The 20,945-nt window shown below is 45.5% G+C and overlaps 2 protein-coding genes across 3 annotated transcripts in view; one reads left to right on the top strand and one right to left on the bottom strand.

Annotated features, from left to right (window-relative positions):
• Nucleotides 1-14,515, top strand: part of tbck (TBC1 domain containing kinase) — a 41,334-nt gene extending 26,819 nt beyond the window's left edge. The window contains exons 24-26 of the mRNA XM_084465653.1: nucleotides 1,979-2,142; nucleotides 11,044-11,203; nucleotides 13,694-14,515. Of these exons, the coding sequence (XP_084321779.1) occupies nucleotides 1,979-2,142; nucleotides 11,044-11,203; nucleotides 13,694-13,804 (435 nt within the window). The 3' untranslated portion in view covers nucleotides 13,805-14,515. The remainder of the gene's footprint in view (nucleotides 1-1,978; nucleotides 2,143-11,043; nucleotides 11,204-13,693) is intronic.
• A 397-nt stretch (nucleotides 14,516-14,912) lies between these two features.
• Nucleotides 14,913-20,945, bottom strand: part of npnta (nephronectin a) — a 46,411-nt gene continuing 40,378 nt past the window's right edge. For both annotated transcript variants that reach the window (XM_084465535.1, XM_084465534.1), the window contains 4 exons: nucleotides 18,877-19,002; nucleotides 17,552-17,650; nucleotides 16,747-17,033; nucleotides 14,913-16,271 (listed from right to left, as the gene is read on the bottom strand). In XM_084465535.1, coding sequence (XP_084321661.1) covers nucleotides 16,158-16,271; nucleotides 16,747-17,033; nucleotides 17,552-17,650; nucleotides 18,877-19,002 — 626 coding nt within the window. In that variant the 3' untranslated portion in view covers nucleotides 14,913-16,157. The remainder of the gene's footprint in view (nucleotides 16,272-16,746; nucleotides 17,034-17,551; nucleotides 17,651-18,876; nucleotides 19,003-20,945) is intronic.

A 20,945-nucleotide genomic window follows, 5' to 3' on the forward strand; every position in this document is an offset into this window, starting at 1 on the left:
GGTGTAGGTAGTGCTTGAATTTTTTTTACAATCTTTATTTTGAATACAAGGTAACATTATAGTCAAAATAGTTGTTTCCATCACACGCCTCAGCAGTAATGGTATCCCTGCTGAATGTTGTTTGATCGCGGTTGTGGTGGCATTATCTTATTAGTGTTTTGCCGCACGAGATCTGTATTTTGCAGGGTTGAAATTGGCTGATTCTTTTACTTTTTCTTTCCTGTGGAGTAGTCTGGGGTTCCTTTCCAACCATGGCTCATTCATGACCTTTGTATAGGACCAAGAGCACTTTCCTCACAGACCTTTGTTGAATTCCCCAGATTCCATCCATTGCTCTTTATCAAACACACTGTTTGAAGGTTTTTTAGAAATGCTTTGGAACCGCCGGGTTTGCCGTCTGCCGGGTTTTATTGCCATACTGTTTAATAATGTCAGAAATCATTGGATGAAAATTGAAAAAGCTGAAGAATATAGCAAATACTTTTTTATTATTGACTTCCTTGAGTAGTCACTCACCTCACATTGGAAACACAGTTGTTTTTGAGTGACCATAGTCACCTAATAACTTGTAGTGGCATCATATCCGTTAATTGTTTTGCAAAATTTATCTTGCAGAGATGACATTTATAATAAAAGACTTTGCAGTAATCCCAAATTGTCTATGGTCACAAGTCATACAATTCAAACAAATAGTACTGTTGTTTTGTTGGCAATATGAACACACCAGCCACGGTTTCCACTGAAGAGGAAAACACATTAGGAGTGCCCATATTGGGCCTATTCTGTTTTGCCTTTTTTTTTATCTGCGAACACTCACTGAGTGAAAAACAAGCTAAATAATATATTATCATATGCAGATATGAATAATTAGTTTGTGTCAAAATGCATTCATAATTTAAAACGCAGATGTCAACATTTGACTAATTAGTATTCCTAATTGTTTGCTGGGGTTTTGTTTTGTGTTGTGTCTTACTTTTGCCTTTCTGTTACGTGGAGTTAAGGTCGACTAGCAGATAAATGTGACTTGCGGCATGGGTGAAATGTCAAGACGGACACGTTAAGCATATCAAATTCTGTACGGCCCTAACCCTTCCATATCTCTTCAATCAAATCAACGCATCACAGTCCCACCACGCTCCATTTACTTATCCCGTGTGCTGTCCATGTACAGTATGTCCATGTCCATCTTAACAGGCCCAGCGGTCCACTTTTCTTCTTGACAATAGGGATTCGGATAGTGAAGCCGGGCCTTCTCATCTCACGATGGAGCGGGATGCTTCAAATAAGCTTCATTGGCAAGGGAGAGGGCGGGACTTTCACTAGCATGGATCTAGCGGCGAGAGACAAGAGAGGGCAGGACTTCATATTCCCTAACCATTTTCGGTCGGCTGCTTACTGTCGTCTCATGTTCTTTCTCTATTGCTGCTGCTGTTTGGCCCGCCTGTTTGCCTTACTGCTTGTGTGCGCTACTCTCGTTCTGCTGCTGCATGGCCTGAAGCTGCAGTTTGCTAGCTTCCTTCCCGTCTATGCTATTTATGTCCTCCTTATTGTGATCATATATAAGTAGGGTTGGCAATGTGTGCTGCTGTCTTTTAGCTTTTGACATTTCTTTTGAATCCCTATCCCCTTCTCTCAAGAGGCCTAGCCTTTTGCTAGGCCATCATTGTAAATTAAGATTTGAAATGACTTGCCTGGTTCAAAAAAGGTTAAATAAAATAAATAAATACCAAATATTCGAAATACCAAATATACCAAAAAACGACTTATCCTCCTCGTCTTTGTTGTCGTTCTTCCAGTCGTGTTCTTATTGTTCTCACTTCCGGGGACTGGGAACCGGGAACCGGCGTTCACAGCTCACAGCGAGTAAAAGAACGCACAGGTACATAGCGTCGCACTAGACCGGGATGACGCTCCCATCCATGACCCCCCCCCCCCCTCTCACCCAGCTGTCCCGCTGTGTTCCCCTCTCCTCCCCCAGTCCCGGGAGCCCCTGGCCCTCAGCGACCTGAAGGCGGAGCTGTCCCCTCGGATCTCGGCCGAGGACCTCATCGACCTGTGTGAGCTGTCGCTGGCCGGAGGCGGGAAGAGGACCCGTGCCGGACGGCCCAAGATTGTGGCCGTGGACATCCGGAGTGCCGAGGAGTATCCTTACGCTGCTGATCCCGCTTGGCAGATATATTCAGTAATGTCAAGCAACTGATTCCATTTCTCTCGGAATACTTTCTTTTCTTTCCCGAATACTCTGAAAAATACTTGTATGATATACCATTTTTTTGGTTTGTTTTATAACTTGAATGACTTTTTAAACTGATATTCAGTCTGAATATATTACGAATATGTCTTATCTTCACCAGAACATTTTGAATCCTTTAACGTTAATCGTTAATGTGCAGTTTTCCTCATTATTCCCAGGAGGTTCTGATGTTTTCCATCAGTCCTGCTTACCATACTGCTTACAGTTTGAAGCCTGTTATGGCATCCAAACAACCAGCCGGCCTGTGGGCACTACAGCTAAGCACAGAGCTCCAACCAGCCCAGGGCTGATGAGCAACAGCCTGAGAGAAGGCTGTACCAGGTGAGGACTATCCCAGGGACCGCCCTGCGTGACCTCAGTCTTATTCAAAGAGTGGTGTATTATTAAGAGTTGGTAACTAGGGCTGCTTTGAATGCTTTAAGTCCATACACTAATTGAATGGTTGACCTTCCGTTGAACATCCATCGCGGGTCTGAGTTAATGCAAAGGAGAAGTGGCGATAACATATAAATACGCTCTCTTAAATGGTAAATGGCTCCTATTCCCCGACCTGGCTCACAGCTGAAATACTTCTAGCAGGTATAAAGAGAACCACAAACGCTTTTGACTCCTATTTTACAGGCACACTATTTTTTTATATGACTCATAAAAAAACCACCCCTCGACCACACACTTCAGAGAGGTCACCTGCAGACAAAACCACCGCCTGCATCCCGCCAAAACCCATTTTCTATCCCTGCGCCTGCAGTTTCTCTCCAGGTGTTCACAGGTGCCGGTGTGTATATAAAACAACAGGCTCAAAGTGTCCCTCTGGTACTGGCAATAACAAAAATACAAATAACAATAGCCTTACAAATACAACAGTTTGCCCTCTCTCCCTCTCTCTCTCTCTCTCTCTTTCTCGCTCTTGCTCTTGATCTTGCTCTCTCTTTCTCTCTGTCTCTGTCTCTCTCGCTCCCTCTCTCTCTCTCTCTCTCTCTCTCTCTCTCTCTCTCTCTGTCAGTCTCTGTCTCTCTCTCACTTTACCTATCCCCCTCCCTCCCTCTGAGGAACATCAGCCAGGACTTGATTTACTCTAGTCACGCACCAGCCGACTCTCCTGTGGCTTTCGGTTAGGGCCCCGCTACCGGCCCCTAGATTGCTCCACTGCATCCTTCAATTTGAGAGACAAGGGCATGGAGGTGGTGGCGATGGTAGTCCCCCCCTGTCCCCCCCATCACACCCCACCCCACCCCTCCCAGCTTCACTTTTCTCCCTGGGCTTTGGAGGAGGAGCAGAAGAATGGATCCTGCATAATGTGTCTCATAGACAACATACCGGGTGGTTTAAAGATAGCACGTTGTCCATACTGAGTTCCCTGAGTCTCCCCCCCCCACCCCTGCCCTCACTTGGCAGTGGTTCTTGTGGAAACGGGAGAAATTCATTGACGCGGTCCATTTCCCATATGTATTGTGTGCTGAGGAAAGCGTTGCTTCACTTCTGCGACCTGTTTTTGGTTTTAGTTCAGTAGCGTGGCGTAGTGTGGCATCACAAATCTGTGAAAGGAGAGAATTGTCGGCTAATTGCGTTTGGAGCGTTCTATCCGGTGACACCGGACCGAATAAAGAGGTGAAATGGGGTAACATGAGGCAATGGATTTTAATGAGCCCAAATAACCCGGAGCACATTTGATTACCGCTCTGTTGTGAAGTTATTGTCTCGGCCCCTATCGAGCTAAGGGAACATCATCAAGCTTCATAACTCTCCTCCTTTCTTCAGTCATTGACAATGCTGCTAATAATCCAATATAATAGCAATGGTTCCATTACCAGGGCTCCGTCGGAGCCCGCCATGTGTTCCAGTTCCATAAAGGGCTGTTATTGAATGAGTGCTAACTCAATCTGTTTCATTTCCGTCCTATCCCCTGTCTGTGGGTTGACTGTTTCTCTGGGATAGTGGGGGCAGCACTGTGTGTGTGTATGTGTATGTGTATGTGTGTGTGTGTGTGTGTGTGTGTGTGTGTGTGTGTGTGTGTGCAATCAAGCGAGTACGTGAGGTGTGAGCGATGGCCGGTGGATTAGAAATCGAACGCTCAACTGCTTGCTGAGTCCAATACTTCCTTAATCCATCTCCACTGTCTTGTCGCGACATTCCACAATTTCTCATCGGGAGATACATTTACAGTCAGGACGGCGGCAGATATATGCGTGCGATAAACACCGCTATACGGCTCGGGCCGATGGCAAAACACCCTTATTCTATTCCTGACTTTCAAAGTCAGACGACCTTTTGAAGCAGAGTCCTTCCCCTTGGCATATCAATAGGATGGTAATTGTAGGGGGCACAACGGGTCATTAATCACTTAGGATTAGTCGGGAATTTCTGGATTTTTCCAATGGAAATTCCTTTCGGCGTAAGCTTCCACAAAGTAGCACCCCCTGGAAAGAAAGGGGTGCCCGGGGGGCTCGACCCAGTAGAACAAAGAGGGATCCGACCACTTAAGCAGGATTCGCCAACCTCAGAATTTGGCAACCCAGCATCATTCAGGCATCTGTTGAAACCTCCCCCCTCTGTGTTCCCCAGCCCTGGTTTAAATAAAGATTCATGCAGCTTTTAATCAGAGCAAGCCGTGTTTGACTGTGCCGGACCCGCTGTGTGATAGCGTTTCAGGGGGAACGGGGGAACACAGGTGTGAATGGGCAGGAAGTTCTTGTCATTGCCTGAAGGGCGAAAGGAACACTTGTTACACCACATCAAGGGATCACAGCCCGCCACAGACAGTGGAGTGCAGTCTGTTGGGTGAGCAGTCGGAAACAGGGGCAAGATTAGGGGCAACAGTGGAGAGATTGAGTCAAGAAACGTTGCCTGAGTAGAGGCCTTATCATGAAATATTCAGCGATAACGTCAATCACTTTGACGACGCCGAGACCGCAACACGCTTTTGTTTGCCTTTTGTTATCCGAGTGAATATCAAACCACCACTCTGCATCAGGCTTTGTTCCAGTCCCTCTCCTCACTTCCCCGTGAGTTTGCTTCCCAGTGGTTTTCCCTGGTCTGACTTTTTTACTCGACGCGGCGGGAACAATGCCTCTCTTTTTATGCGCCCTGATAATTTTCACTTTCACACACAACATTACCTCATTGTGTCACTTCAACCGTTCTTGCTTTGCTGTTTCTCCTCCCCTGACAAAAGCTCCCTTTTTCCATATCCTCTGAGATTCTGTTATTAAATTAATTTGTCTGGCTCATCATATTCCCCTCCACCTCCTCCTCCTCCTCCTCCTCCACCTCCATCCCATCTTCTCCGGCTCCGTTCTCCTTCCTTCTCTGCTGCCAATTGTGTCGCCCTCCTCCTCCTCCTCTCCTATTCTCCATCACTCCGACAAGCCGTGTACCCCACCCATTCAAGCGGGTATCAGCCCATCAGTGAAGCTTTCCATTTAGTTGACAACGCACTGCAGGACTCACTCACGGAATACACATTCATATATTCATAGGAAACATCCACCATTTTTACTGTTTAACATTTGTTTGCTCTGATATTTCATTAATACACAGGATCAGATGTTATAATCCATTGTGCCAAAATCCAAGGAAAACACATATTCAGAAGCCCCTGCCCAAACCAACCTTATAAGCACGCTGGCCACTAAGCTACCAACCAAAGATGAAAAACACGAGACAAATGGCCCAACTAACAGCAGTAAATACAGCAGTATGCAGTAAGCAGAATTTCATTGGGGTTATCAAGTGGGCACCCTCTTTCACAGATGTTTCGTTAAGTTAGGCCCACGACACCTCCTGAGGGCTTAACAATCAAACCAGCGTCCTGGAGTCACCCCCCTCAATGCTGCCACCACATTGCCACATATAATGCATCTAAATACTCTCTTTCCTACATCGTACCCCTAGCCCTACCCCTAACCCTGACCAAACAAACTCGTTTTCTCCTTACCCACAGCCATTCACTTGCTCGTTCTGCTGCCACAGACATGTTACTAATCGCCTGCCTCAGACTTCGTCCACAAATGCTCAGTTCAGTCAGCAAGCTAGTAGCAGATCTAGCCACGAACCCCCACACACCGATTTCAATAGGCCTTAGTCGCGTACTCCAGCCTCGCTGTGCTGCCTCTCCAGCCATTTCAGCATACTTCGCTTTCTTAAGCTCATTGGCTACTTCAACTCTGTCTTCCCAAGGAACTGTAAGTTCAATGAAATAAACAATCTTCTCTGAGTCCGACCACAATAGCATATCCGGTCTTAGCCGAGTGCTAACAATGTGTGGAGGCACAACAACCTGCTGAATAAGATCCGCCTTCATTTCCCAGGCTCCTCCATTACTTAGCTGCCCGGCTCTGTGCCTACCTCTAAATGGTCTAGCCTTTTCCCCCTGACGCACAAAGTTAATTTGCCTACCTTCTTTACTAGCGGCTGATGAATTAGCTTCTCTCCATTTATCATCAACAGCCTCTGCCAAACATTTCAATACCTGGTTATGACCCCACATATACCGCCCCTGGGAGAGACTGACCTTGCATCCTGATAGGATATGGCGGAGGCTGCACACACAGAAACATAGTGTGCATGTCTCATCCTCACCAAACCATTGATTTAGGTTCTGGGGAGATGGGAGCACATCATATGTAGCACCTATCATGAATCTGATCCTGCTAGCCTCCATGCTCCATAGATCTCTCCAATTTATCCTCTTCTTCTCCACTCCCTCCCAATTCACCCACTGCCCTTGTTTTGCCTGCGACACTGCCTTAGTACATCTTACAGTCTCCTCCTGTCTATGTATTTCCTCCACTACCATTTTCCTCTTTTCTCCTGCAGAAGCCTTACCCCACGAGGGTTTACCTGTGTCCCTCCCTAAGCCCCCCGCCCATGCTGAACATGGCCCATGATATCCCTATGCCTAAGTGCCGATTGAGCTTGCTGGACCGCTTGTTTTAGTTTCCATTTCCTCATTGCGTTATCTGTGGGTGCAACCCTCCTCACCACTGGGTCCTTGGACTGAGTAAGAGTCATTTCCAGTCTAACCTTAGCACATTTAAAGTCAGATTAGATATTGGCAACTCTACAATGCCCTTCTCATACAAGGCTACGCTGCTTAGGCAGCGTGGGACTCGAGCCACTTTCTGACAAAAGAGTTGATCATTTTTTCCATCCTTTCTACCTTTGACAGATTAATTTCATGCACTGTCAAAGGCCACATTAGCCGAGGCAATAAACCAAATTGCAAACACCACAACTTAAGCTTACCTGGCAGCCCTGACTTGTCTATCTTTGCAATACCTTGTCTAGTTTCCTGTCTCAATTCTTCAACCTGTGCCTTATCACTAAGGCTTGCATCATACCACCTTCCCAGACTCTTCACTGGCTTCTCCAGAACTGTAGGCATCACCTCTTCATTATTTATAGCAAACTTCTTATCTACTACCTTCCCTTTAACGATTGAGAGACTCCTAGACTTACTTGGCTTCACCTTCATTCTAGCCCATTGCAGATTGCTCTTTAACTTATCCAGCAACCTGCTGGTGCATGGAGTGGTTGACGTCATGGTTGTCATGTCGTCCATAAATGCCCTAATTGGGGGGAGGCGTGGCCCTCCCTGCAACTTCTCCCCACCCACTACCCACTTAGAGGCCCTGATAATGACCTCCATCACCATTGTGAAGGCGAGTGGGGAGATTGTACATCCCACCATGATTCCTATCTCGAGCTGTTGCCACCCTGTGGTGTACTCTGCACCACAGGGTGCAGAGTACCCTGTGGTGCTATTAAAACAAAGTTGAATATCACCATTATATTAAAACAAAGTTGACTATCCAGAAAATATGCTTTAACTAGGCTTTTAATGCTACCTGGGATTCTAAAGTAATCAAAGGCCTCCCATAACAGACTATGTGGTACTGACCCGAAGGCATTAGCCAAATCCAAAAATACAACATGCAGGTCTCTCCTCTCGTGCTTCGCTAACTGAATGTGGTGCCAAATCATGCTGGTATGCTCTAAGAATCCGGAGAAACCAGGGATTCCAGCTTTCTGAACCATGGTATCAATTAGTCTATTCTTTTCAAGATAATTTGTCAATCTCCGAGCCACAACACTGAAGAAGACCTTCCCTTCAACATTCAGTAGACTAATTGGTCTAAACTGATTAATCGCCACTGAGTCCCTCTCTTTGGGAATAAATATTCCCCCAGCCCTACGCCATGCCTTGGGAATACTTGGGAATACTTTTCCAAACTATTCTCATTAGCTTCCATAGGAATCTTAAAACATCTGGCGCGCTCTTATATAATCGGTAGGGCACTCCATTAGGTCCCGGGGTGGAAGAGGCCTTTGCACGTTTTATTACTTCTTGCACCTCTTTCCACCTCTTTCCACCTTGGTGGGCTATTGTCGCACTGACTACTTAATTCACCAATAGGTGGGATATCAGCGGGAAGCACCATCTCTCTGAACCTCTCCCTGTCTTTGTGCACTCCCTCTAAGTCAGGGGTGTCAAACGTAGATAATATCTAATAATATCTATCAGAACTGGTCCGCCGGCATATCGCATTTCAGCATTGACGAGCGTCTCGGCAACCCTGGCGCGTCAACTCCGGCAGCCCGTAATCCCCCCGTCAACAATTCCGCCCGTGGACCCTGTTATAATGTAATGTCCCCAATTAATGTAATGCAATTGGCCCGCCGGTATATCGCCCCCCCCCCCCCACCAACTCCCCGCGACTTTGGCCCGCGACTTGGTCCAAGACTTCGTCCAAGACTTCAATTTTGGCCCGCTGTACAGTTTGAGTTTGACACCCCTGCTCTAAGTACTCCTCAAGCTTCTGCTTCGGTTCCATGAGACTACCACACTTCTGCCTATCAAATAATGACTTAACAAATTTAAATGGATCTTTATAAAATGCTACTCTAGCTCGCGATTTCTTCTTCCTATTTTTCCTAATACTTTCTGCTCTTCTTTGCACTGCCAACCGCTCCCTCACATCTGCCTGTAGACAATCAACACCTTCCTTCTCGTCATCTGTAGCTTTTCTCCACTGCTTCTTAAGCTACCTCCTCTCCTGGATGAGTCTATCTATCTCTTGCTGGCGCCTAGACATGACTACCTCATGTTGCCATTTCGTCCTTTTCTCAGCAATCCCAAATCTTTCTTTACCGTAGCTGTAGATAACGTCCCCCATTTTCTATAATTTGCTTTCAGCCGTCCCTTTAAGCCGTCCCAGAATGCTAACCAGATCACTATTAACATCTTCCCATGTCCTACCTTCTGCTGCGCCTGGCCATCTGACCCCAGGCATATGACCACTCATCTTCTCCCTCCCTCCTTGGTTGGCTGGCCTCACTTTCTGCCTCAGTGCTTGAATCTACAACAGAACTGTGGGTTGCTTCCTGTCGCTGGACTTCAACCGACTGACTCAATGCACTTCTTAAGAAGTAGCTATCAATGTGGGTTCCCTGTGTTCCCTCTACCAAGCACTTAATTTTCCCTTGATTCTTAGACCCTTCAGAGTAGTAACCTTCTGCCAGCCACACACAAACAAACCTGCAGCTTCTTCTCAGTTAAATTTGAACTAATAGCTTCCACCGACATGCTTTCCTTACTCACAGTCGAATTCGTTCCAGGGTCAGTAACCATATCCATCACAGGTGAGTCATCTTCTGCTGACTCTAGGGGTATTTTTCCATTATGTCGTTTAGTAGCTTGGTAGGGTGTAACCCATAGTTTAATAAAGCCTGGGCTACTGCCACAATGAGCTGCTAACCCATTGCGGCCCCGCAATGGGGCCGCAATGTCTGGCTCATCATTTTCCCCTCCACCTCCTCCACCTCCACCCCATCTTCTCTGGCTCCGTTCTCCTTCCTTCTCCGCTGCCAATTGTGTCGCCCTCCTCCTCCTCCTCCTCCTCCTCTCCTATTCTCCATCACTCCAACAAGCCGTGTACCCCACCCATTCAAGCGGGTATCAGCCCATCAGTGAAGCTTTCCATTTAGTTGACAACGCACTGCAGGACTCACTCACGGAATACACATTCATATATTCATAGGAAACATCCACCATTTTTGCTGTTTAACATTCGTTTGCTCTGATAAATATCTACTTTGAAATATGAAACACAGAATGGAGTCCCTCTTGGAAAAGTAGCTTTTGTGTTTCACCTCCACATAGCTGCTTTATTTATTTAAACTGAATATACTCTGATAAACGAAAGAGGTTCATTATTAATGCCAGGCAGGAAATAGTAATACATTAGAAATACTGTGACTGGCCGTTGGTTTGAAGCCCAACCTTGTATATCGACGCAGTACATTTTCCAAGCTGTAGACTTTCTGATGGTATGGATTCACTATGTACCCCCGAACACCACATCAGGTCCAGAAGGTTCGGTTCTGCTCGCTTCAGTCAGGGAAACAAATGCCTTTCTCCCTTACACTGTCTACCAGGCCAGCTGTGTTGCAGCTTCTGTTTTGCATCAGTAGGAGCGAGAAAGTAACTATTCCCACTCTACTAAAGACATGTATCACCAAATGAGTGGATGTTGCTTTTGTTTCCTGCATTTCTAACTCTCACTTAGCCTCCTGACAACGCCTTACTCGCTGTTTGATCTTCTCTCAGACCCAGAGATGGCTTCCTTCACACCTCAGCCCACTAAAAAAAAAAAATAATAATAACCTTCCACTCTAGTGACATCATTTATTTCTCCCTTGGGACATTTATTTGAGGACATGTCTGCACCAACACAAAGTAAAGAATCAAATGAAGCAATGCAGGGCCTCCTTAACGCGAGTCCCTCCAGCTTCAACAGAGGACACCTGTCCGGCAGCGTCAACCTGCCCTACTCCTCTGCCTTCGGTCCGGACGGGGAGCTGGTGCAGTGTCCCGGGACGGGCGTCCTGCACTCCTTCAGGGGACGCGTGATCGTGGTCATCAGCCACGCCATGAAGAGCGGCACCACGGTAATGACGGACAACTGTCCTGGGGGCAGGGGTTTGACACGGGACTAGTCTAGCGGTTAAAGTGACTCCCACGAGGAAAGGTTCTTGGGTTGAGTCCGGATGTTTGCATCCTTAAGCAAGAAAAAGTCCCTTTGGAGGAAAGTGAAAAAAAAGTTTATTCTTAAATGAGTTATTTATTGGGCATCTGTGGCCTATTGGTTAAGGAGTTGGACAGGTAACCGGAGGGTGGCCGGTTCGAATCTCGACGGTAGGCAAAAATATGGACGGGGGGGAGTAGTTGTGCAGCACTCTCCTACGTCCTCATCCACTGACGAGGTGCCATTGAGCAAGGCACCTGAAACCCCCACCTGCTCCCCGGGCGCTGCACTGCGGCTGCCCACTGCTCCGGGTGTGCTGGTGAGCCCCCTGTGTTCACCCCTGTGTTCTCTGTCAAAAGCAGAGAAAGAATTTCCCCCAAAAAGGGACAATAAAGGATAACTTAACTTAACTTAACTATTCGGCACTTTCATCCAAATCGACTGATGGTAAAGCCATATATTTACATGTCATTAAGGAGCAAGTAGGGATAGGACATGCCTACAGGTAGACTTTGGACATTGGAGATCAAACACAGAACCTTTAGACTGGGATTTGAACACCCGAGCCACTTTACTTGGTACTCATGATAAACTGTATCCCTATGTCACGCTAAGATAAAATACCATCATTTATTTTCTTAATTTCTTCTTGTCCAAACTGTCTGTTCTCTCTGTTTTTGGGAATCCCAAATGCTAGCTTGAATTTAGTTATCCTGGTCTTAATTGGTAACATGTTGTGTTTTTGTTTGTCTTTCGCCAGAGAGCCCAAATTAATCATTTAAATATATACTGTAGTTTATGGTCCACTAGTTGCTTAATAACGCCTTCAACACTATGAATACTCTATGAATAATTCATGGTGTTAAAGTATACGAAGGGTGACTGAGCTAGTTGGCATGTATTATTTAGTCATTTAGGTGACACTATTATCCGTAACGATTTGTGTTGCAAGTCCAGATACTGTGGTTGAAGAACCGCTACGTGGAGGATTAAACCCGTATGTTGAGAATGGAGCACGTTAGTCGTTACAGCATTATGTCTCCATTCCTTCTTATCCTCATCCTTTTTATTTACGTTTTTGGGTTGACTACATTACTTTTAGAAGCTTTATTTGTTCATTTACAGGATAAGTCGCAATACCAGAATGTGTTGCAATTGTCAAACCTCTCATATTATGAGGCAAGAAAACACAAGAACATGATAAAGTTTTAATTTATGTGGAAAGACATGGGCACATTTAGCTCATTATCGTTAAGAGCGTCGAGGATACAATTGTGATTCTTTGAACCCATTAATGGTAGGTGTCATTTAGAAGCAGCTGCTTTAATTATGCAGCATCACGTTTGTAGAGCGAGAGCGCATCAATAAATGTGTTCTGAATTATCGAAACAAGTCAAAGGCATTTTGTTTGTTTTTCATGCACATGAATATTAACATGGGCATTATCAACATGCAGGAAGCCATAGCGGTTCTATTCCAGGAAGGTTTCACCTCAGGCACTTGTGACAGAGTTTGTTTTGCTCTCTCAGGTTTTCTCTGGGTCCGTGAAGAATAATATAGGCATAGATATTTTTGTATACAAACATGTCCTTGTAAACCCATTCTTTCTGAATAAATGGGTTTACAATGTATTGCCTTTTGTGTGTCATTTTGTAGGATAGTATTTTTTTCGTACCATCTCTCAGTGTTAGTGTCTGGCAGTTGGTTCTGTTGTATTCTCTGTATGATGTATGATGTAATGTAGGGCTACGGTGAACAGGATTTATATTAAGGATTGCACATCTGGCTTTTCGTGTAAGTTTGGCTTTTTTCCAGGTTAGGTGGAAGTCACTCAAACAAAGTTGTACACCTACATATATATTTTCATAATACAGTTGGCATATACACAGTATTCATTTATATAACGTTGAATCTATGAATTTATATTATCTATCATCTCCATTTCTATTGATATATGAATATATCATAAATATTCCCTGTTTCTCCCTCTCCTATGCTATTCTATTGCAATTCCTATTTGGAATGATCTCACCATGTCTCTTACCCATCCTGAGTATATCCAGTCAGTATATACAGTAAAACTGGTATAGGCACTCAATCTTAATGCTGGACGATTTAAATGACAACCTGTTGTTAAATGTTCTCCATAGCCGCTGTTTCATATTCATATACCATATACCTGAGCTGAAGATAGCACCCATTCTAGTCAGGATAGTCTAGGAGTTAGGAGTTAAAAGGTTTCAGGTTTGAAATCCAATGCCTCCATTGAGCAAGGGACCCTAAGCCCTCTACCTGCTGCTTGATGACATGTGTCCAATATGAGTCACTTTAGGATAGAACATGTGCTAACAAAACAGTGCCTCGGCTCACTTGCTCTGTTCTTTCCTCTCCGTCATGACCTCCACGTCTCCAGTTCGCCTCCCATCTGGTGAAGGTGAACTTCCCTCGCGTCTGCATGTTGGACGGAGGAATCATCAAGATGAGATCCACTGGACTCCTGACCGTCCCCTCCCCCCAGATATGAGCCCACGACGCCCCTCACCCGGGTCCACTCCCTCCACGGTGGTCCCCTGAGCCCAGGCATTCACACTCAGTATTAACACAAGGGGAACGGTACTGTATTGACCCACTCTGCTGCCATTCCAGTTTGTGTTGTCATGAGGTCTGTGTTTTTAAAGTTGTGGTGATAGGACACGACCCTCTGAATCCACCCAGAGATATAGTGGTCTTTTGTGAACACTGATACCCAAAGAAAAGGTGTGTTTGGTTTCTGAACTATATCTGTGTGTTTTTTTTTTAATGTGGAGGCGGGGGGGGGGGGGGGGGTTCAAATGTGTCTGTGTGTTTTTTGCACTTCAGTTATGCGATGCAAATCATCAATTTAATGATTGGTTTCTGAAATGTACGGAAAAGCCTATTAATGTGATTCATCTGGAGAAAGCTCTTAAAGAAAAGTTAGCTGGTCGGAACATTCCTCACACTTCACAGATGCAGACGGAGGACCAAAGAGCATCGTTCATCAGGTGGAGACTATGGGGCCACATCATGTGACACCATGACCTTTATCAGCGGATAATGCCAGATCACATGTTCACCACAGCTGCTGATAACGGCCCACAAAATCACCTTCAAGCCATGAACATTAGCTTAATGTGTTTTGATCCTTGTCCTTTTTTTATTTCTTTCATGGTAATCATGCCTTTGTAAAGATTTTTTTTTTTTTTTAATAAAACAACATTTTCTAAAAGCTTATACCAGTGTCGTATTTAACTCTGATGTGGATTAGAAAACTCTGGTTGAACTTTGAAAACAGTTTTCATTGAAAACCACCTGGGCCTCCAAGTCTAGACTATCAGCATCCCACTTCAGCCCCAACCGGCGCCTCAGAAAACTCAGAAGAGATAAGAGGGAGCTTTGGACTGTGGTGATGTAACCGCCTCTTGTATTCTCAGGTATTACACAATGCCGCCTCACTGCAGGTGGAACATGATTGCTCATGAATCAAAAGTGAATCATAAAGGCAGTGGCTAAAAGCAGACATTTTCACAGCAGTCACAAAGGAACAACACTTTTGCAAATGCTACATCAGTCAAAACAATTTTATTTACATAGCTGACTGAGTTGGACTAAATGTGCTGAATGCATCCATGCGTTTACAGATCCTCCGTAATCTCCAACCACAGCCCTTCATTTCAAATAACATAGTATTATTAATTTACCAAACCACATGAACATAAAGTACATATTTATACACCGCCTCGCACTGCACAACGTCTCCATTTGTACGTCAAGTTAGTAATCAAGTTATTCTTTTATTTTTTTAACGATTCAACCGACAACATGGCGTGACCTTTATACAACGATTAGTCTGCGTTATTATATTGATATTTAGGAGTATGTACACTGAACTACATTTACTGTAATCCAAAGCCTAGAAAGCAATTACTGTGTCCTTTTTTGTATAACAAATCCACACTTAATATAAGAAAGCCGATACTGTAGTAAAAACAAACTGCCAATCTCACGTCAGAGAAACAATTAGTTTTTCACCAATTTCCAAGTATTTGAAACACACGCTTGCGTTCCAAGCAGCTATAAATGCTGTCGGAGGTTATGATAACATCAGGGCCATTACTAGAAAGGAAGATGAACGTATGTCTTATCAGTGGCCTGTTGTATGACACACCTGCTGGGGGCAATACTGTGTGTGTGTGTGTGTGTGTGTGTGACAAGTCTTTATCCTAGATTAAAGTAAACTGAAAAAAAAGACAACAACTCCGTTGTCCTGTCATCACCGTATGGTCTGTGTCTGTGGTAAATTTTGATTATTTCGAAACACTTGTGACGAAAACCTTTGCAAAACAAACAAGCAAATAAAAAAATCTAACCTTATGGCTTGTGGTACGCAAATCGAAGCAAGGCAACGAAGGAAAAGTGTTAGAGACAGAAAACACTTCAATGACTTCCGCGCTGGTCCGAAACGGCACACAGTCTTGATGAGTGTAGCCGTCGGGGTGAGAGCCTGCTAGGGCTGCGTTAAGGCATGGGGCTTTCTCTGGGCGTCACATGCACACGTTTTTACAGAGGGACGCAGGTGGTTGGAAGGTATGAGGAGGGAGACCCCGTGAGAGTCGGTCAACGTATTGAATTGTTTGGATCTGTTGGGGAAATAGTGTTTCACAATGGACTCCACACAGCATTTTGCAGGGAGATGAGTGTGTGTGTGTGTGTGTATGTGTGTGCGGGGGGGTCGCATTTCCAGAGTGATTAAAAGAAGTGTGGGGGGGGGGGGGTCAGATGTTAATATCCTCTCTTCGTCTTCTTCTTCACCCTTTGTTGCCATGGGTTACCACTGCGTCCTCGACCAGGTGCGTGCATCAAAGTCTCCTCGCGCTGCTGTGCTCCTCCACGCACGATCCTTTCCTCAGCGTGATGTCGTCCACCGCCATCTCGCCGCTCTTGCCCCGCCCACGCTCCCCCTTCAGGATCACCTGGGGAACGGCACACACTGGGTTATTGTGAACTCAGGGCCCGCAAAATGAAATACACTAATGAGACAAAAACACTGAAGAATTGAGTATTCAGTCATCTCCATCTGAATGTCAATGTCCCCGTCCACCCCCTCTCATTAGGGCCAGCCGAGGGGGACTGGGCCCATCCAACCAGTGGGACTAGCCCAGGCTAGGGGGACTGGGCCCATCCAACCAGTGGGACTAGCCCAGGCTAGGGGAAATGGCTGTAACGACAAAGTGTCCACTTCCACCTCAACCTCGAAGAACTTCAAAACGCACCAAAAAGTAAATTGTATAATAAATATGTGAACACTTTTCCACACTGGCCTTGATACACCAGCTGCCGCCTGCCCTAGCATTCAACAATGCTGTTTCAACACAACAACGTTAAAACCCACGCGCACAAGCACACATCCATCCCAACCCCCCCCCCCCCCCCCCCCACAGCACTCACGCTCTCCAGCCCGGTGCCCCACAGGGTGATCTGGGTATGTCTCCAGCCGCTGCCCCCCGTCCGGCCCCACACGGCCGGGCTGTACTGCCGGCCCTTCTTCACGAACACCTGCAGCATGCCCACGTGGTGGCCCTCCAGGCTGTGGCGGAAGGACAGGCACAGGTTGCCCTGGTCCCAGGGCGGGGTCAGGGGGAGGACCAGCCGCGCCCCCCGCCCGCTCCTCCTCCGTCTGCCCGCCCCGGCCGCCGCCCCGGCCGCCGCCTCGGGGATGGTGAGGAAGCGTCCTCCTGGGGGAGAGAGAGGGGAGGGGTGTGACGGTGGCGCCGTGGTCGACGGACTGGTGGCCAACACTGGCCAGGGTGAGGGGTTTGAATCCCACTGGGTGGGCACGCATGCTAAGGGATCTTATTGTGTTCCAAAAATATATATATGTTACAGGGAGGTTGAACGTCATTGCAACGCTTTTGATAAGACCAACATTAAATGGCTTTTTTATCATTTTTCTGCAGCCGTTGGCATGTATATTATGATAACTTAAATCATATTGCAATTGATTTGATCGGATCACATCACATTAAATTTGACACTTGACAGTATATCCTAAAATATAATTTGTGTGTCATATTTATATATTTATACAATTTCATAAGTATATACTTTCCTTATCTTTATTGCAAGGAATAAAAACGTTATGCGAGCAGTGCCATGCATATACTCCAGTTCCATTACACATGTAGTAAACCCGTGCTTAGTGGGGCTTCAAACCCCAGTGTCAGCTATAAAGGCCAGATGTTCTCTCCCCCACCTGCCGGATCAGCGGTGGTCTCCCAGTGCAGGTCTCCATCTTTGTCCTTGATCCAGCCGCACAGCCCCTGGTCAAAAGAGCAGCTCAGATAGCCCGACTCTGAGGAGAAGCAGAACACACGTCTAGGAATCTGGATCCAATCCAAAAATGGAAGAAAATAGGAAACTCGTTCACACTCGCATAGAGCCAAGTGTCTGGGAATGCATTCTGATGTGAGCGTCCCTATTCATTGAAATGGATTTCTTAGTATTTTTAGGAACATCACTGAAGAAATAATGATGCTCAGTACAGGGAACTCAAATGAGCATGTATTTAAAATGTTTGTACCACTCAAACACCCTCACATTTTTCAAATGTGAGGGTGATTTTTTTCATTTGAAAATGAAAAAAAATCATATTTTCTAGACTTGCACTTACCATGTATTCATTCAAAGTGTGTTCCACCGTTTTTGGAAGTAGATTTGCATAACAGTTTATTATGCGCAGGTGAAATAAAATTAGAATGTGGAAATAGCTCAGAAATCCATAATAAAACCAAATGTCTGGGAATGCATGGAGGCGTGTGAATGCATTCAAATGTATTCCTTCAAAAAGCGATTTGTTATTCTTACTTCAGAAAAAAACACTTACAGTGAACGATAAGCACCGCACTGTAAATAGGAAATCAAATGAGCATTCATGTAAGATGTTTAAACAAAGGGCCACTCCACATCCAAATGACTTATTGACATCTGAAATCATTCAAGCGGCAAGGCTAAATATAAACATCACAGGGGTGACACTCAAGTGTGTGGGTGAAATGACTGCACCTGTGTGTATTCACTACGGAGGAATCTACAGCAGCAACACCACCGTGCACCACAACACTATAACCCATATCCTCCCCAGCCTCATTCACCCCCCTCCCCCCTTTCGCCAAATGAACCTATTGCTCCCATCAATGTGTACACAGCAAGAAGAAGAGGAGGAGAAGGAGAAGGAGATGGAGATGGAGATGGAGATGAAGAAGGAGAAGGAGAAGAACAAGAACAAGAAGATGGAGAAGAAGATGAAGAAGATGAAGATGATGAAGAAGAAGAAGTGCTGATAGCAGCCAGATGTCCTGTGTCATCGGCGGGGGGGGGCGAAGGTCCTTTCGGAACACATCTGCTCACTATCATGTACATCCCTGTTGCCGGGATGCCGCGTGCCTGATGGATTGCGCGCCACAGCCTCGCCTTCCGGGGCCGAATGTAAGTCATCCGTCATGGTTTGAGGTGAGGCGAGGGTGGTGGGGGGGGGGGGGGGGGGGAGTACAACGCGTGCGGCGTGGCGGTGGTGTTTACCTGGGTGCTGATGCCCGTCGGCCCCGGGCCGGTCCTCTCCGGGCTGGTCGTTAGGCTCGTCCGCCGTGTTCCCCAGCTCGATCTCCAGGTCCCCCACCACGGTGTTGTGGTCGTGGTTCCGTGGAACTGAGGAGGAATAATAATAACAACGACGACATCAATGATCCATACGTCAATGTCTGGAAAGCCTGCGTTTACGTTCACGTTGAGTTTACGATTCTGCTCCCCATTGGTCATATAAAGATACTGTATATTGTTTTCTATATATGTTTTTTTCATCGTTTTATTTTAAATGTGTCTATAATTTGATTCTATGAACTGTATCGCTGTACTTCGACTATAGCACCCATCTGCGGCAAATAAAGTATGTTTAACTGGAACAGAAGCGGAAGAGAAGGGACAAGAAGCAGGTAGTGTTGGATTCAAGAACAGGAAAGAGGCCACTTAGAGAGCGTTGTTAAAGGACAACACCAGTCAGATCAAAGCATCGTAAGCGTCTCTCCTGGCTTCCTTAAAACATCCATTACTGATATCATTTGTCAAAACTACTTTGTTGTGCTGATTCTGCTTTTAGAGAATCAGCACAAAAAAAAGAGCATTTAGCATGAGGACTGACTGCCACACCTGGTGTCTGCATAGACACGCACAAAAGTCTATGTGCCTTCGAAAAACTGAAGTTTGAAAAAGTGATGAGACAGCAACTGGAATGCTTTCTGGGGCAATACTGTATCAAAAATGCAGTAAAAAGTTGGTAGAAAAATATGCACTATGCACAAGCTCTGAAAAAGCAACACCATAAGCACATAACCCCTGGATTCGATTTTTTGTTAAGCATTTATATTAGACATTCATGAGGGTCCTTTCTAAAAGCTTGTAAAATGAAAGGGCTAAAGACCTCACACGCTTAAGACTCATTAAAATAACATCTACATCATATCATCGTTTGAATTCCAGGGGCAGTATGGCGGCAGCTCTTTTTTTAATATTGGACCTTGGCACACACAAACATACACACACACACACACACACACACACACACACACACACACACACACACACACACACACGCACACACACACAAAACTGAAATAGCTTCTGAGGTCATTCTACCGATTGCACCTCGGGCCAGGATGCTCAAATTAAAGGTTGGCTGATTCCTGGGAGGTTAATTCAGTGGTTGAAAGGTTAAAAGACGGTCACGTTTGTTCCACGGCTGCAATATATATAAAAAAGAAGAAGAAGGATCTGATTTCTCCACAAAAAACAATTGCACACCAGTCATGGTCCCTTGCGGGATAGCTTCATTTACCCTGCAATTTCCTTTCTCAATCTCTGTGTAAGGCTGCAGCGGCCTTGGTGTGTAGCTAGAAAGCAGCATCAGAGCGACACCCACAGTTCATTCAATGTGTTCAAGGATAGATCACATCTCCCTGTGAAGGTTAATGGGTTCCTGTCTGCAGAGAGATTCCCCGTACACACAGCAGGGTCAAGACCCTGAGATTTACTGTCCCCACTTCTCTTCTCCATCCTCATAAAGAACACAATGTCTAAACAGGATGGGGTACGTGTGGTGTGTGTGTGTGTGTGTGCGCATGTGTTTGCGTGTGATTGAATGTGTCTGCATTTTTGTGTGTGTGAGTGAATGTGTGAGCATGTGTGTGTGTGTGTGTGTGTGTGTGTGTATGTGTTTCTGTGTGAGCATGTGTATGTGAGTGAGTGAATGTGTGTGCATGTGTGTGTGTGTGTGTGTGTGGGTGTGTGTGGCACTCTCCTCCCAGACTCTCTCCAGACTTTATTAAATATTTCACTGCCAATTTTTTCAAGAGGAGTGATGGCTCAGAAGAATAATTACCGTCAGCGTCAACTCAAACAGCAGTGCTCATTAACTGAAGCTAAAATGTCACGTTAAAATGGACCCAACATATGTGTCGTCAAACAGATGGGTGATAAATATATGGTATAAAAATTACGAAAACTGGGTTGGCTGTGAGTTTTAGGAGAGAAGAGAGAATTTTACACCAAGTGAAAATTTATATTATTCATAACCTGCAATATCCTCAACATTCACG

This window comes from Micromesistius poutassou, assembly GCF_964030765.1.
Source record: "Micromesistius poutassou genome assembly, chromosome: 3".
Classification (NCBI taxonomy): domain Eukaryota; kingdom Metazoa; phylum Chordata; class Actinopteri; order Gadiformes; family Gadidae; genus Micromesistius; species Micromesistius poutassou.